This window comes from Brachyistius frenatus, unplaced genomic scaffold (assembly GCF_029030835.1).
Source record: "Brachyistius frenatus isolate BFR_SWC_R1_liver_20210118 unplaced genomic scaffold, ASM2903083v1 Contig_170, whole genome shotgun sequence".
In the NCBI taxonomy this organism is placed as follows: Eukaryota; Metazoa; Chordata; class Actinopteri; family Embiotocidae; genus Brachyistius; species Brachyistius frenatus.
The window spans coordinates 288,528-303,126 of NW_027210769.1; the positions used below are offsets into that span (position 1 = coordinate 288,528).

At 41.5% G+C, this 14,599-nt stretch overlaps 1 protein-coding gene across 1 annotated transcript in view; it reads right to left on the reverse strand.

Moving 5' to 3' along the window:
* The window catches only part of pudp (pseudouridine 5'-phosphatase), a 28,589-nt gene extending 24,447 nt beyond the window's left edge, over window positions 1-4,142 (reverse strand). The window contains exons 1-3 of the mRNA XM_069717187.1: window positions 4,062-4,142; window positions 3,135-3,353; window positions 640-869 (exon numbers count right to left, since the gene is read on the reverse strand). Of these exons, the coding sequence (XP_069573288.1) occupies window positions 640-869; window positions 3,135-3,353; window positions 4,062-4,128 (516 nt within the window). The 5' untranslated portion in view covers window positions 4,129-4,142. The remainder of the gene's footprint in view (window positions 1-639; window positions 870-3,134; window positions 3,354-4,061) is intronic.
* Between the last annotated feature and the right edge of the window lie 10,457 nt (window positions 4,143-14,599).

A 14,599-nucleotide genomic window follows, 5' to 3' on the forward strand; every position in this document is an offset into this window, starting at 1 on the left:
GAGAGAGAGAGAGAGAGAGAGAAAGAGCGAGAGAGAGAGAGAAGGGGAGAGAGAGAGGGAGAGAGAGAGAGAGATTATTATATGATCTATTATCTATTAATTTGGAGAAAACTACGTCCTGATCAGGATCACAGAGATTTTTGGATCTGACTGTTATCTGACTTCTTCAGTTCAAACAGACTGAATCGGGCGTCGGAGGCTTCAACCTATTTGTGGAGGTCGTTGGTGAACCCAAGGTCGTTAAGGTCACAGGACTCACGATGAAGTGTGAATTTATGTGACGGTTAATTGTTAATTTTTCATATTTAATATCCAAAATGTGAACAAACACACGCTAAGAAACGACTTGAACGGCGCCCTCTTGTGGCTTCCAGCCCTCGATGTTGCGTTACCGCCACCTGCTGACGGGAGTAACACATTACAACCAGGTGTACCAGGAACTTCCTGGTTACACAAATTCAAATAATTGAATATCGAAATGGAGTTCAGTCATTGGACGTTCTCTCGTTTCCTCATTTGAACTTCAAGTTAAAATAGAAAACAAGTTTATGAAATGAATCATTTTCTGATTTCAGACCCTCATTTGAACATGAAAACAACGTGCGACGGACGGATTCCCGCTGAGTCGGCAGTTCTTACCTCCTCCGGAGCGGCGGGGGGGTCGAACCTGCCGGCGCAGACCAGGAAGGAGTCGGGCTGCGGTTTGCTGCTCTTCACCTCGGGGTCGTCGCCCAGGACGACGTGGTCGAACCGAGCGAAGAAGTCCTCGTGTCGGCTCGTCTTCATCGCGAACGTGGCGCCGGCCGAGCTGGTCGCCACGGCGATGGGGATGTTGTGCTTCTGCAGATGCCGCACGAGTTTCTCCACGCCTGGTGGCGCACATGATGCGACATTAAAACCGGGCTAATAAAGCTGCTTCAAATCGCACGGTTGAGTTCAGTCTGGAGAAGCTGTGATGAAACGTCAACACACGACTTCACTTTCTCTGTTTGGGTGTAAAACAGAAAAACAAAGAAACACTGCGAGACGTGAACAGTGAGAGCGAAGCAACGGCTCCCCTGTTCGATCTCTTGAAGCAGCCTTTAACTACTTCAGCCCCTCCAGCACAGCACAACTATCTGGTCATTTTTGTGATCAAAAATGTTTGAATTTGTGGAGTTTTAAGTGAGTTTTTTTGCCCTTGAATTGCAATAATTACAAAAAATTGCAAGTTGAGGAATTTGTATTTAATTGTTTCAAGACACCTGCCTGATAAAGATTCATATGTAATCACTTCATTTAACAATAAGCACATTGCAAACGATATATTTTAAAGATAAGAGCACGTTTCCCACGACGCCTGAGTTTTGTTTGGAAACACTACTTTACAGGTTTTATGATGCTGTAATACTTTCAGCAGAGTTTCTGTTGACGACATTTCTTTGCAGAAAAATGTATTAAATGTTGCTAAATTTCAAGCTCCCACGAATATTTAAATGTGGTTAATTATTGCGATTGATTTCCTGGAGTGACTGATTATTAGTTGATCAGATTTCTGCCCCGAAATCAGAAATCAGCACATCACACAGCAGGACAGATCTGAGGCCTCATCCACCCACACCCACATTTAACGTGACAGTTGTCATGGTGACCATTGAAAAGTTTAGTTCCCAGGGGAACCCTGAATTTTTGAGAATAAGTCAACAGAACTTGCTTTGCGCATGTGGTTGTAAAAAGTAAATGCTTTGTGTTTAGTAACGAGGAAATTACGTCTCTCTTAGTGTATAAACACATTTTGGTAAAAAGTATCGAGACTTTGAATAAATTGCGCTGGAAATTGCATCTGCTGAAAAGGAGAAACTGTGAAATAACATGTGGGAAACAAAAACATCGTGAACAAAGCAAAATATGTTTCACATTTTCAGTAAACAGCTTTTTGCTTCGATGACATCTTTGCACTCTTTCAGTAACTTAATGAGGTCGTCACCGGATTTTCAGTTAACAGGTGGATTTTATGTTGAGCAGCTTTTATAGTGAAAATCAGTCAACCTGATGATGAGGAACTACAGTCCATCATCAACGGGTGGATTGAAGAGTTCTCAGCAGCAGAAATCAGCAGCAGCAGCTCAGAGTAGAAAACACAAAAAGCACTTGTCAGAAACATGTCAACATCAGCAGGCTGCAGGAATCAGTGGAGGCGGAGCAGATCCACCGAATCAAACACATACTTTATGTGGAATAAAGAATAAAAAAGGACAAACTGTGCAGTAAAGCAATATTCAATATGAAAACAGTCGCTGCCGTGTCAATAATGACGTTAAAACATCACCTCCAGTGTAATATTATGATTATACAAGTTCCCACTAAATAAAATATGTAATCTAAATGGAGCGATCAAAAAGGAGCAAAAGAGATGGCTTATTTAATAGAACTATAACAAGTAGAAACTACATTATTTTACATGTATGAAATTCTATTCTAATTCTATATTCTCATTGAGGAGGTGGAGGGATATTTGTAGTGATGCTGATTTGAGCACAGTTGACCAATCAGATCTCTGGGGGCGGAGCTACTGGTTGTGTAATAAAACAATAAGAAACATAATTAAAAACACAATACAGCTGTATAATACCTGACAGGTCAAATCTACTGTAGGAACCGCCAATGAACACCAAGCTGATGATGTCATGAATAAACATAATCATAAAACAGCTCCTATACATTTATATCAGCTGATGTCACCTTGACAACCAGCGTTTTCTGAATAAGATGTTTTTAATTATAACTCCATGATGAAGTCACTTGTTAGACTGCTGCACCATCTTCTTTTACAGCATCTGTTATTGTGCTTTTCTCTCTTATTTTATTATAATAAGAATCCTCACTCACTCAGAAATGGCACAACAACACACACACACACACACACACACACACACACACACACACACACTCTCTCTCTCTCTCTCTCTCTCTCTCTCTCTCTCTCTCACACACACACACACACACACACACAGAAGGAGCAGCAGCCCACACAGGAGCTGATGAAAGAAAACCCAGCTGGGCGTCAGTGAGAGTCTGAAACGTGGCCGGTGACCCGGTGACCCGGTGACCCAGTGACCCGGTGACCGGTGGCCGGTGGCCGGTGATCGGGTTACCTGGCAGGAGGCAGGCCGACGGGAAGATCCTCTCCTGGATCCGCCTGGTTTCGACCAGGAGCTCCTCGGCTGTCATCGGGAGCTCCAGAGCGTCCCGGATGAACTGGGCCGCGTCCAGAGCTTTCTTCCCCATCACCGACGACTTCACGGCCCACGTGTACTGCTTTCCGAAGCGGTCGCACACTTCCTGGAAGGACACGGTGTAAAGACGCTCCGTGTCTGAGAGTCCGGAAACAGGGACGGAAAAGATGCAGAGCTTTCACTGAAAGTCATTCAGGATGAAATATGAACATATGACAGGAACAAACATCAGTAACCAAACATAACCAGACACCTGGCCTGATTAAACGTGTGAACATTACATCATAAAGTTAAAATATAGTTGAAATGACTGACCAGACGTGTTGAACCAAGAACAGTCCACGACGGGGCTGTTTTATCAAACCAAACCTCATTGAAACATAAGGGGATTTTTGGCAGCCAGGCTTGGAAATCCATATATAATAATCAGGCTAAATATAATCTGTATTAAGGTAGTCATTAATTGATCATCTTTAATTCGGCACATAGTTCATTACAATAGAGTTTCCAGCCGTCAGTAAAATCGGAACTTTTGAAGTGGGTCACCGCTCGGTGGTTAGCCGGAAATAAGTTACCGGACAGCCATCTGCAGCATTGCTTAACGCTGATTTTATACGTTTGGAGCGAAAGAATATATTTGAAATATGTGCCGAATTGACTAATACACCATAACGGATCAGTCATGTTATGGGATGCTCGAAGAGACACGTGGTTTTCCTTTTATGCGAAGACATTGTGAACATGTACTTTTTTTCAAAGGAGTTCGGAGGACACAAAATGAGTTGCTCGAAGTCGTCTGACAGAAGCGAAACCACAAGATATCAAACATGAAGTCGGATTTGGTACCTAACAACAAACCGTCCATGTCGAAGAGCACATGGCTCACGGGCGCGTAGCTGCTGGACACAGACATGTTTCTCTCAGGAGTTTACTTCCGCGTTTAATATGATGGCAAATAAAAACTAACGCATAAATGTATTGCGTAACAGAAAAAGCTGCTAATATGATGTTTCTTCTAGTATTAACATCAACTAAAGATTCTACACATTTTCGTACCAGATTGGAAGGCTAATGTTAAAACTACGTGGATTAGTTTAGTTTAAAATCAGCTTTATTCTGTTCAGGGATGCTCTTTGGTCGACCCCGCGCTAAGGCTTCTGGGAAACGAAGTCCAAACTGACGTCCTCCGGATGTGACGAAGGTTTCAGGAGTTTGAAGGATTTGTTTTGTGTAACGTCTCAACAATCTTACTAATTGTGATCAAAACTACAAAAACAAAAGAAGTTGCATTTTGTTACTCAGATTTTACAAATACACAAATCTGAGAAGGAACAATGAAATAAAAACTACAAAATTAATATTTGTTATCTTGAAGGTGACTTTATTCCTCAATTATTGGTTTGTTTATGTCCAGAAACATATTGCTTCCTTTTGTGGAAGTTCAACAATGTAACATAATAACTTGGAAATTTAATTGAAAATGTACATACATCTTTTGTCCCGCCTACTTCGTGACCAACTTATAATCAAATATAACAGTTAACTTAGGTTTTAAATTTACTTTTTGGGGGTATGATTTTGTTGAAATATATCTCACGTAATTAATAAAACACTTAATTTAATCAACATATTTTAAATAATAATGATTTTGCACTGAAATTGTGTCCTATAACATGCACACAACCCTGTTACTGAAGTTATCGAGTCTGGCAAAGGAAGAGAAAAAATATGAGACAGAGGAAATTACATCTTCAAACCTTTTGGGATAAGATATATGAATTTCTATATTTTCTTGCTTTATGAGCCTGTTACTTTATAGAGTAGCGTGTCTGTATATTTAACAGAATTTAAACGTATGACTGTATTTCACATAATATAATTTAAACTGTGTTTAAACCCTGTTCACATCATTTTCAGTGGATTAGCAGACATTTTCTAAAACGCTCATTGTTTTCTTCAGAGTGGTGGCGTGCCGCTGAGAAGCGGAGGCGCCACCACGCTCGGTGTGATGCTGATGAACAGAGGAGATAGCGGCACTTACAAAACAAGACAGAGGAGGAAAGATGTGAAAACTGTGAAGAAGAAAAGGCGAAGACGGCAGCGTGAGAGAAGCTCTGAAGGGGAGTCACGGCAGGAAATTAGAGACTTTTACTAAAGTTAAGCTGCGAAGAGCTCTGTGATGAGTTCCTGTCTGTTACAGTGAAGTCCAGTCTTACTATATTTTAATCTTAGTCCTTTATTAGCTGTTTAAATATTGAAAATAAGGAGAACGGACCAAAATGTCCTCATTTTTAGTTCCTACATGGGTCAAACTGCAAAAGCACTACATTTCCCATAATGCAAATCACTAGCATATTATCTGTATATTAAAATGTTCCTAACTTCTGTAAAATGGTTCTGATCCAGAAGTGTCTTCATCTGCAATACCAGCGAGTGCCACTAGAGGTCGGCTCCAAAAAGCCTCCGGCTCCATAGACTCCCATTCAACTTCTCTCATCAAATCCAAAGTGAATAAAATGTGTCCATCAGTTATCTCGGTGTTGTTAGCTAAAGTCACTCCTTCTTCTTAGTTTTCTGGATGTCCATCTGAAAATAATCCCTCATTCATTAGAAAAGAAGATTCAAGAAGACCTGTTTTTGGGGGCGTGTCTGTTTGATTGACAGGCCTGTGGTGCAGTCAGGTTACAGCTATCGGTGGGCGGGACGTAGTATCGTCAGGTTTCCGATCAGATCGGTCAGATCCACCGCTGGCTCCTCCCCCAGCTCGTCCAAATATGGTCACTTCCTGCTCTGAACTAGCAAAGATGGTGACGGACAGAATCTGAACTGGAGGCTTCATAACGTTCACAAACCAATGATGACATCACTATGACATCACCAGGGTTGTTGTCTCAGACCTCCACAGCCTCGGCTTCAGTAACCGTGACAACTGATTTCATGTTTAACATTACTGAAGGTCCATTTCAGCCAACACGTCACTGATGGACACTTTTAAACCTCCTGAATGACAAATGTTGTTAAAACTCCGTCTCAACTCAAAGACTGTTTCCAGCGCCGCCGCATCCGTCTGATAATTGGAGGGTGTACGTTAACAGAGTTTGTCTTGTTAGTGGGAAAGAGACGTCAGGGGAAGCGGAGACGCCCGGAACCAGGACGAGCTAATGAGCCGATGGATCTCAGGTCTAATTGGGGGGCGGTGGGAGCGAAGCGGAGGCTGCGAGTCCTGTTGAGTGTCAGATAGTGTAGTTTAGAGGATCGTTGAGACGGACCGAGGGCGGCAACACTAAGTGGGAGCAGAAACCCAGTTTCTGTCTGCAGAGGCACTAAAGGAAAAAGAAAAACACAATTTCCTGATGAAACATTTCAAATTTTTTGGTTTGTAACTTTGATGAAACAACAAAAATGGAGTCTTTTTTTTAGCAGATCATGAGTGAAAAAAAGAAATAAAAAAAGATGATAAGCCTGCTGATTTCTTCTGATCCCACAAATCAAGTCAACAACAGGAGGATGACAGTGTGGAAGAAGCTGTGAAGCGAGCCTGGAGCGACACTCGGCTGTCTGACTGAAACTCTGCGTCTGTAGATATAAATAGTGAAGTGGTGAAAATCCCAGTCGGTTCGTTCTCACATCTCCCTGCAGAGACGCTCCGTGCTTTATGTTCGCTGAGATCCAACATGTACACGTCCTTCATCACAGTCCAGGTGTTCCAGCTGTGAGATGATGGATGAGTCACAGTTTACTTCATTAAATGTGGAATTAAACCTATAAAACCCAAATTCCCCTTTTTAATCTTCTTATATTGTAAAACACACTTTCCAAACAAGTTGGGACGCTGTTTAAAATGTAATTAAAAACAAAATGCAATGACTTGAAAATCCCATAAACCTATATTTCAATTAAAATAGACCAAAGACAACATATGAAATGTTGAAATGTTTTGTGAAAAATATATACTCGTTTTGAATTTGATGCCAGCAACATTTTAAAAAACAAAACAACAAGACAGGAAAAGTTGTGCAACGCTAAAAAACAAACACCTGACGGAACATCTCAACTAATCAAATCAGTAGAATAAACAGAGCATTTGAGAGTGTGTGAGTAGTGAAGGTGGGGAGAGGTTAATCAGTCTGGGAGCAAAAAAAGATCTGACAATAATGTTCCTCAACAGAAAATGACAAACAATTAGTGGATTTCTTCATAATATCGTTAAAAGATTCAGAGAATCTGGAGACCGTCATCTTCAGGCCCTCAGATAGCACTGCATTAAAAACAAACAGAACCTGATGATGTCACAGGAGAGAACCTGATGATGTCACAGGAGAGATCTGATGATGTCACAGAAGAGATATGATGATGTCACAGAAGAGAACCTGATGATGTCACAGAAGAGATCTGATGATGTCACAGGAGAAAAACTGATGCTGTCACAGAAGATAACCTGATGATGTCATAGGAGAGAACCTGATGATGTCACAGAAGAGATATGATGATGTCACAGGAGAGAACCTGATGATGTCACAGAAGAGATATGATGATGTCACAGGAGAGAACCTAATGATGTCACAGAAGAGATCTGATGATGTCACAGGAGAAAAACTGATGATTTCACAGAAGAGATCTGATGATGTCACAGAAGAGATATGATGATGTCACAGGAAAGAACCTGATGATGTCACAGAAGAGATCTGATGATGTCACAGGAGAGAATCTGATGATGTCACAGAAGAGGATCTGATGATGTCACAGAAGAGAACCTGATAATGTCAAATGAGAGATCTGATGATGTCACAGGAGAGAACCTGATGATGTCACAGAAGAGAACCTGATGATGTCACAGAAGAGAATCTGATGATGTCACAGAAGAGAACATGATGATGTCACAGAAGAGAATCTGATGATGTCACAGAAGAGAATCTGATGATGTCACAGCAGAACCGTAGAAGTTTGCAGTTCAACGCTGCTGAAGACAATGGAGCCACAGAACAAGACAACAGGGGGACGTCTCAACATACTGGAGCCGCTGGAATTAATGACAACGGGTCCAGGTGAGACAACATGTCCTCTGATTGACAGCAGCAGTGATGAGTCAGCAGATGAACACCTTCGAGGTCCATAATAAGGATTCAGATGGAGTCCAGTGTTTTTTTTTATCCATCAGTCCTTTGTGACTTTCACATCTTTGCACTTGCAAATGCAAAACAGAAGCTGTTCTAACATCTGTCTTTTGTCTGAAAGCTATTTTCATGCCCGGTAAAAAGTATCTCTGACATATGTTGATATGAACAATAAACCAGCAACCTCAGTCGTATCCGTTTTGATTTATAATACTGGGGAATAACAAGAAAAAGCATCCTCATACGGTACCTCTAAAGGAACTACTACTAATAAACAGCAGGTTGTAGCGTTTGAAATGTGCACACGATCTGTCAGTGTTTCTCGGAAATATTTAATTAGTGGAGGTGTTCAGGTGCCAGCCGTGTGGAGAGAAGCTGTGTAGGAGGACGATCCGCTGCTCGTTAGGCTGACCAGCAGGAAACAGCAGCGAACGCACTTCTATACACTTCAGTTTATTGATACAGCAGCTCATCATCAGGGAAAGACCTGTGTTATCAAGACAAACACAACAGTCTGGACACCAACTCTGTTGGAGGTTTCTTCCTGTTAAAGAGAGTTTTTCCTTCCTTCTGTTGGAGGTTTTTCTTCCTGTTAAAGAGAGTTTTTCCTTCCTTCTGTTGGAGGTTTTTCTTCCTGTTAAAGAGAGTTTTTCCTTCCTTCTGTTGGAGGTTTTTCTTCCTGTTAAAAGAGAGTTTTTCCTTCCTTCTGTTGGAGGTTTTTCTTCCTGTTAGAAAGAGTTTTTCCTTCCTTCTGTTGGAGGTTTTTCTTCCTGTTAAAGAGAGTTTTTCCTTCCTTCTGTTGGAGGTTTTTCTTCCTGTTAAAAGAGAGTTTTTCCTTCCTTCCGTTGGAGGATTTTCTTCCTGTTAAAAGAGAGTTTTTCCTTCCTTCTGTTGGAGGTTTTTCTTCCTGTTAGAAAGAGTTTTTCCTTCCTTCTGTTGGAGGTTTTTCTTCCTGTTAAAGAGAGTTTTTCCTTCCTTCTGTTGGAGGTTTTTCTTCCTGTTAAAAGAGAGTTTTTCCTTCCTTCCGTTGGAGGTTTTTCTTCCTGTTAAAGAGAGTTTTTCCTTCCTTCTGTTGGAGGTTTTTCTTCCTGTTAGAAAGAGTTTTTCCTTCCTTCTGTTGGAGGTTTTTCTTCCTGTTAAAAGAGAGTTTTTCCTTCCTTCTGTTGGAGGTTTTTCTTCCTGTTAAAAGAGAGTTTTTCCTTCCTTCCGTTGGAGGTTTTTCTTCCTGTTAAAAGAGAGTTTTTCCTTCCTTCTGTTGGAGGTTTTTCTTCCTGTTAAAGAGAGTTATTCCTTCCTTCTGTTGGAGGTTTTTCTTCCTGTTAAAGAGAGTTTTTCCTTCCTTCTGTTGGAGGTTTTTCTCCCTTAAAGAGGATTTTTGTTCCTCCTACTTTACGTGTGAATTGTTGAATTGTTGGTTTCTCTATATGATGCTGTAAAGTTCTGCTGTCAGGACTTTAATGTGTTCAGTGCCTTGAAATAACCTGTGTTGTAATTTGGCGCTATATAAATAAGACTAAACTGTGATGACTAATTGCGTGTCCAGCTCTTCAGGGATTATATATAGAATCGAAGTGAATGGATGATGAACATCAGCAGTAAATACCAACTATTAACACCTGCTTTTCAGAAGTATCAACACCTGAACTAGTGGAGCGTTACTAATTACAGCCGTTGATGAAGCTCTCACGTTTATGACCATTCGGTTACAAAGTCGACTCATCGAGCGGCTGATCCGCTCTGTAAATTAATTCTCTTTGATTTGGTGGACAGGGATCAATAAGTGTATTCTGTGTTATTACTCCTGCAGCAGGCAGCCAGCTGATAGATCTGCTCTTCTTACAGTGTGACAGACAGCCGAGGATGATCATCCTTTTTAGAGCCGACCCCGTCACATCCACAGATGATACAGTCATTTGTAATTCTCCTCCAGTTTATCCTTTGATTACCAACCATGACGGGGGGGGGGGGGGGGCTAAAGCAATCATTGAGCGCACACACACACACACACACACACACACACACACACACACACACACACACACACACACACCTCTATTTACATTGTGATGATAAGCTCGTTAACTCTCCGTGGCTGATCGGTATCGCCCTCAGCTGCAATTCCCAAGCCAACCATTTGTCCTGGTGAGATATCAGCAATCACCATTTTAAATGAGGAAAGGTGATATGAAATGCTAATTCAGCAGTGAAGATCAATACCGCTGCCCCCTGTAGGAATAAAGCGGAGCAGAGTAACCGCTACACGCTGCCGTCCTTGAACACTCGCTGAAAGACGTGACGTCTGCAAAACAAAGAGGAACTAACAGGAGTGAGCAGAGCTTTTCTGATTGGCTGAGAGCGGCGTTTTACAAGAGGAAGGTTTCAGATTAAAAACAACTTCTCTCCTCTTCCTCCCTTTCAACCTGTTAATTCTCCCACAAATTAACAAGTAAATCATAGTGTTGCAAACAAAACGTTCCAAGACGGCTTCTGCTGCACGTGAACGGAGTTCAACAGGTTAAATCTGAGTTACTCTGAGTTTTGCTTTACCCTACTGGGCGTAGACCTCGTTTCATTTCAACCAATCAGTAACCGGCCGACACTCCTCCACCGCAGCGTCTTCCTGAGCACACAGTGCTGTTCAAGGTGGTTTTCAACCGCCAGCAGCATTACGAGGTCATTTAGTTCAGAGTTTATTCTGCACTGAGTGATGTACGTTTGAAGTTTAGATTTAAATGCGAGGTCGCCTCATCTACCCGTGTGATATATCTATCTGGTTGTAGATCCATAATGTGAGAAGAGTTGCCTCTCATTTCCACGACTGAACAGATAATTGTGTTCTTTCATGATTGACAGGCTGAGTGATCTTCATCTTAGAGTCCTCATGTGCCGGTTTGAATGAGAAAAGGAAAATTCGACCCCGTTGCTGCTACAAGCCCAGCGGTCAAATTAAAACCTCCTGAACCTCTGAAGGACACCAGATAATCCTGGAAGTGTCCTGAGGAGCAATCTTTGGCTCTGAGCGGGCAAATTGGATTTTCTTTTTTCTTAAATCAGATCTTCAGGACCGACTGTCCGCTCTGGTGTTTGTGAGAAAACAAATTGGATTTGGTGCATCTAGACTGGTAAAGACGAACGTCCACCGTCCACCATGACAGTCAGTCCTGAAGCTCGATGCTCAACGACGGATATCAGGACATAAACTGGTCAAACGATAGCAACGTGTCCGCCTCTGAAAGCCTTTCTGATCTTAAGAAGAGGAAAACGTTCCTCTGATGCAGGTTGACCATGGACGTCTGAGTTTTGCCTCAGTATTTACTCAGGAGCTCGATCAGCTCTGGAGCACACAGCTGTGTCAACACAGTCTGTATGATACCCACACTTCACCTCCCTCCTCCTCCTCCTCCTCCTCCTCCCTCGTTCCCCCGGAGGAATCTGCTTCAAAGACACCAGGCTTCATTTCGAAGTTTTTTGCTGCTGCTTCAGAAGATTTGGATCCTTTGTTTGATGGAAGTGTGAAGTGAGGAGTTGTTTTTGTTCTAATCAAGCTGGAATTAAGAGTTGAGTATACAAAAGCACAAACCTGATGAAATGAGTTAAAGATGTGATGAGGACGAGGATGAAGATGGTCATTAATACAAACATCATCCCGTTGGCGGTGATGAACGGCTCAGAGGGAGGGTGTCAGGCACTCCAGACTCAAGTGTTTATGAAGTGGCTTCCCCTCACTGATGATAACCCTAATTATGGCGCTCATTTGGAGGCACTTCCATTTTCAATTACAAGGTTGATTGCAGGAAGAGTGGCTAATGTGAAGGAGTTTGGTATTTTGATCTTTACAAGTTTAGAGGACTAGAAGGATTTAATTTCACAAGTTGTGCCAAACTATTATTTCTTTATTATTGAAGTTTATTTTTTTACGTTCAGTTGAAAATAAACAAAATCATTTAATCATTTCATTTCAGAATACTAAAACTACAGACTGTTTCTAAAAGAGTTTGTAGCTTCAGGTCTGTAAAATGGTTCTGATCCAGAAGTGTCTTCAGCTGCAATACCAGCGAGTGCCACTAGAGGTCGGCTCCAAAAAGCCTCCGGCTCCATAGACTCCCATTCAACTTCTCTCATCAAATCCAAAGTGAATAAAATGTGTCCATCAGTTATCTTGGTGTTGTTAGCTAAAGTCACTCCTTCTTCTTAGTTTTCTGGAGGTCCATCTGAAAATAATCCCTCATTCATTAGAAAAGAAGATTCAAGAAGACCTGTTTTTGGGGGCGTGTCTGTTTGATTGACAGGCCTGTGGTGCAGTCAGGTTACAGCTATTGGTGGGCGGGACGTAGTATCGTCAGGCCAAGATGGCGACCGTTGAGTGTGGAAAGTTTACAGCTTTTCACACTCAATTTGTTTTACCGTTTTGAGCAAAAGTTGCTGAAACCTGCCAAAAGTCCGCTTCACTGAAAAGTGTCTGTGGCCCGGTTGAAAGTCTAAATAACGCTGTGACGCCTTTCAAGCAAGGCCGAAGAAGGTGGCGCAGGCAGCAGACGATAACTGCGTTATATCAAGTGCCTGATTGGATGCAGGTGCACAGAGTCAGGAGGGGGAGGGGGCAGGAAGTGAAATAAAACAGGAAATACTGAAACTAAAATAAGCGGCTGGTGACACCTCGATGCATCTGGGATTGTTTGAGTATTCATGTCAGGTGGAGTTTTGACGGACACCTTAACCCTTCATGACCCCACATAATGCAGTTCAATGGAAACAACAAAATGTAGGCTCTTTTCTTATCCACCTCAAACACACTCGATGGAACACATATGTTCCTGTTGCTCTGAGCACAATGACCTTGAGGAGGCTGCGACTCAGATGGTAGCGCAGGTTGACCACTCGTCTCGTCTGTATGATAAAGAGTCCTGTTTAAATATTTCTGTAATGTGTAGCAGGATTATTATCACAGGAAGTGATTACAGATTTATTCCTTTATCAGGAAGTGCTTAAAAAAACGTGCATTTTTCTTCCTAAAATTGAAACTTGTTCTAATTTCTGCAATTTTATGCAAAAAAACACTTAAAACTCCGCAAAATGAATCATTTTTGACCGCAACAATTGCAAAAAAACTGGAGGGATGTAAAATGATCAAATATATGAACTGTTTCAAACAGTTTCCAACATGCAAACTCTGAACATTAGAAGCTTCATGACGGTTAGATGTCTTGATTAGATTAGATTTGACTTTATTAATCCTACAGTGGGGAAATTTACTCAGCACAGCAGCATAGAGACAAAAAAAGTGCACACAATATGAACAAATTTACAAATACTTATGGGATATAGGAAATAAGGTAGATAAAAAAAATATTATTTTAGAAAAAATAATGGGGCTTTTGACTAGTTTTAGCTCAGTGCACCTTGTAAAACAGTAAGTAGGTGGAGTTATTCTTCCAGTTTATTAAAGTGGTTATTATGTAATTATGTCTCTCACAAGGAGCCACGACACACCGTGTCTTTAAAATCTGAAATTTACACTGATTCTAATGATGACTGAAGCTATCAACCGTTTATACCCAGTGTTACACAGGAAACAGCACTAAATAAATGCATAGATGAATATTAAATCTCAATTAAATCAATTAGAGCAACGATTACACAAACACAGACATAAGCAGGAGGTTGTGTGGCGGTGGAGAGCTGCCGGCTCTCGAGCAGCTGATGATAAGCCGGTGGCAAACATGAACGACGCGGCAGAATCAGCTCCATATTGCTTTATTGGCTTCTCACCGGCTGACAGTTGGGATGTGAAGTACATGCTGCTTACACACATTATCCATGCTGACAACATATATATACTCTTGTCAAACTCTTTTTTATTGGAACGCATGGGCCACATAGGCACGAAATATATGCTGCACACTGTAAGAAATACCCTCCGTGTTTAAAATCTTCCTTTGTGCCGCGTCAGCATTTCGACCTGTTGTCTTGTTACCTCGTGTGACTTTTTCCAACATCGTTATGTTTTTGTTGGGGTTTGTTCCGTCAGTTTGTCAGCAGTATAACAGAAAAATGGTCTTCCCAATTTTCAAGAAACATGGTGGAAGGGTGTAACATGGGCCAAAGAAGAACCTGTTATACAACCAGTAACTCCGCCCCAGAGATCTGATTGGTCAAATCACCATGACAACACATCCTGCTCATCACTACAAATATCACTCCACCTCCCCAATGGGATATACAATTAGAATAGAGTTTCATATAATATGAAATATAATGTAGTTTAAATGA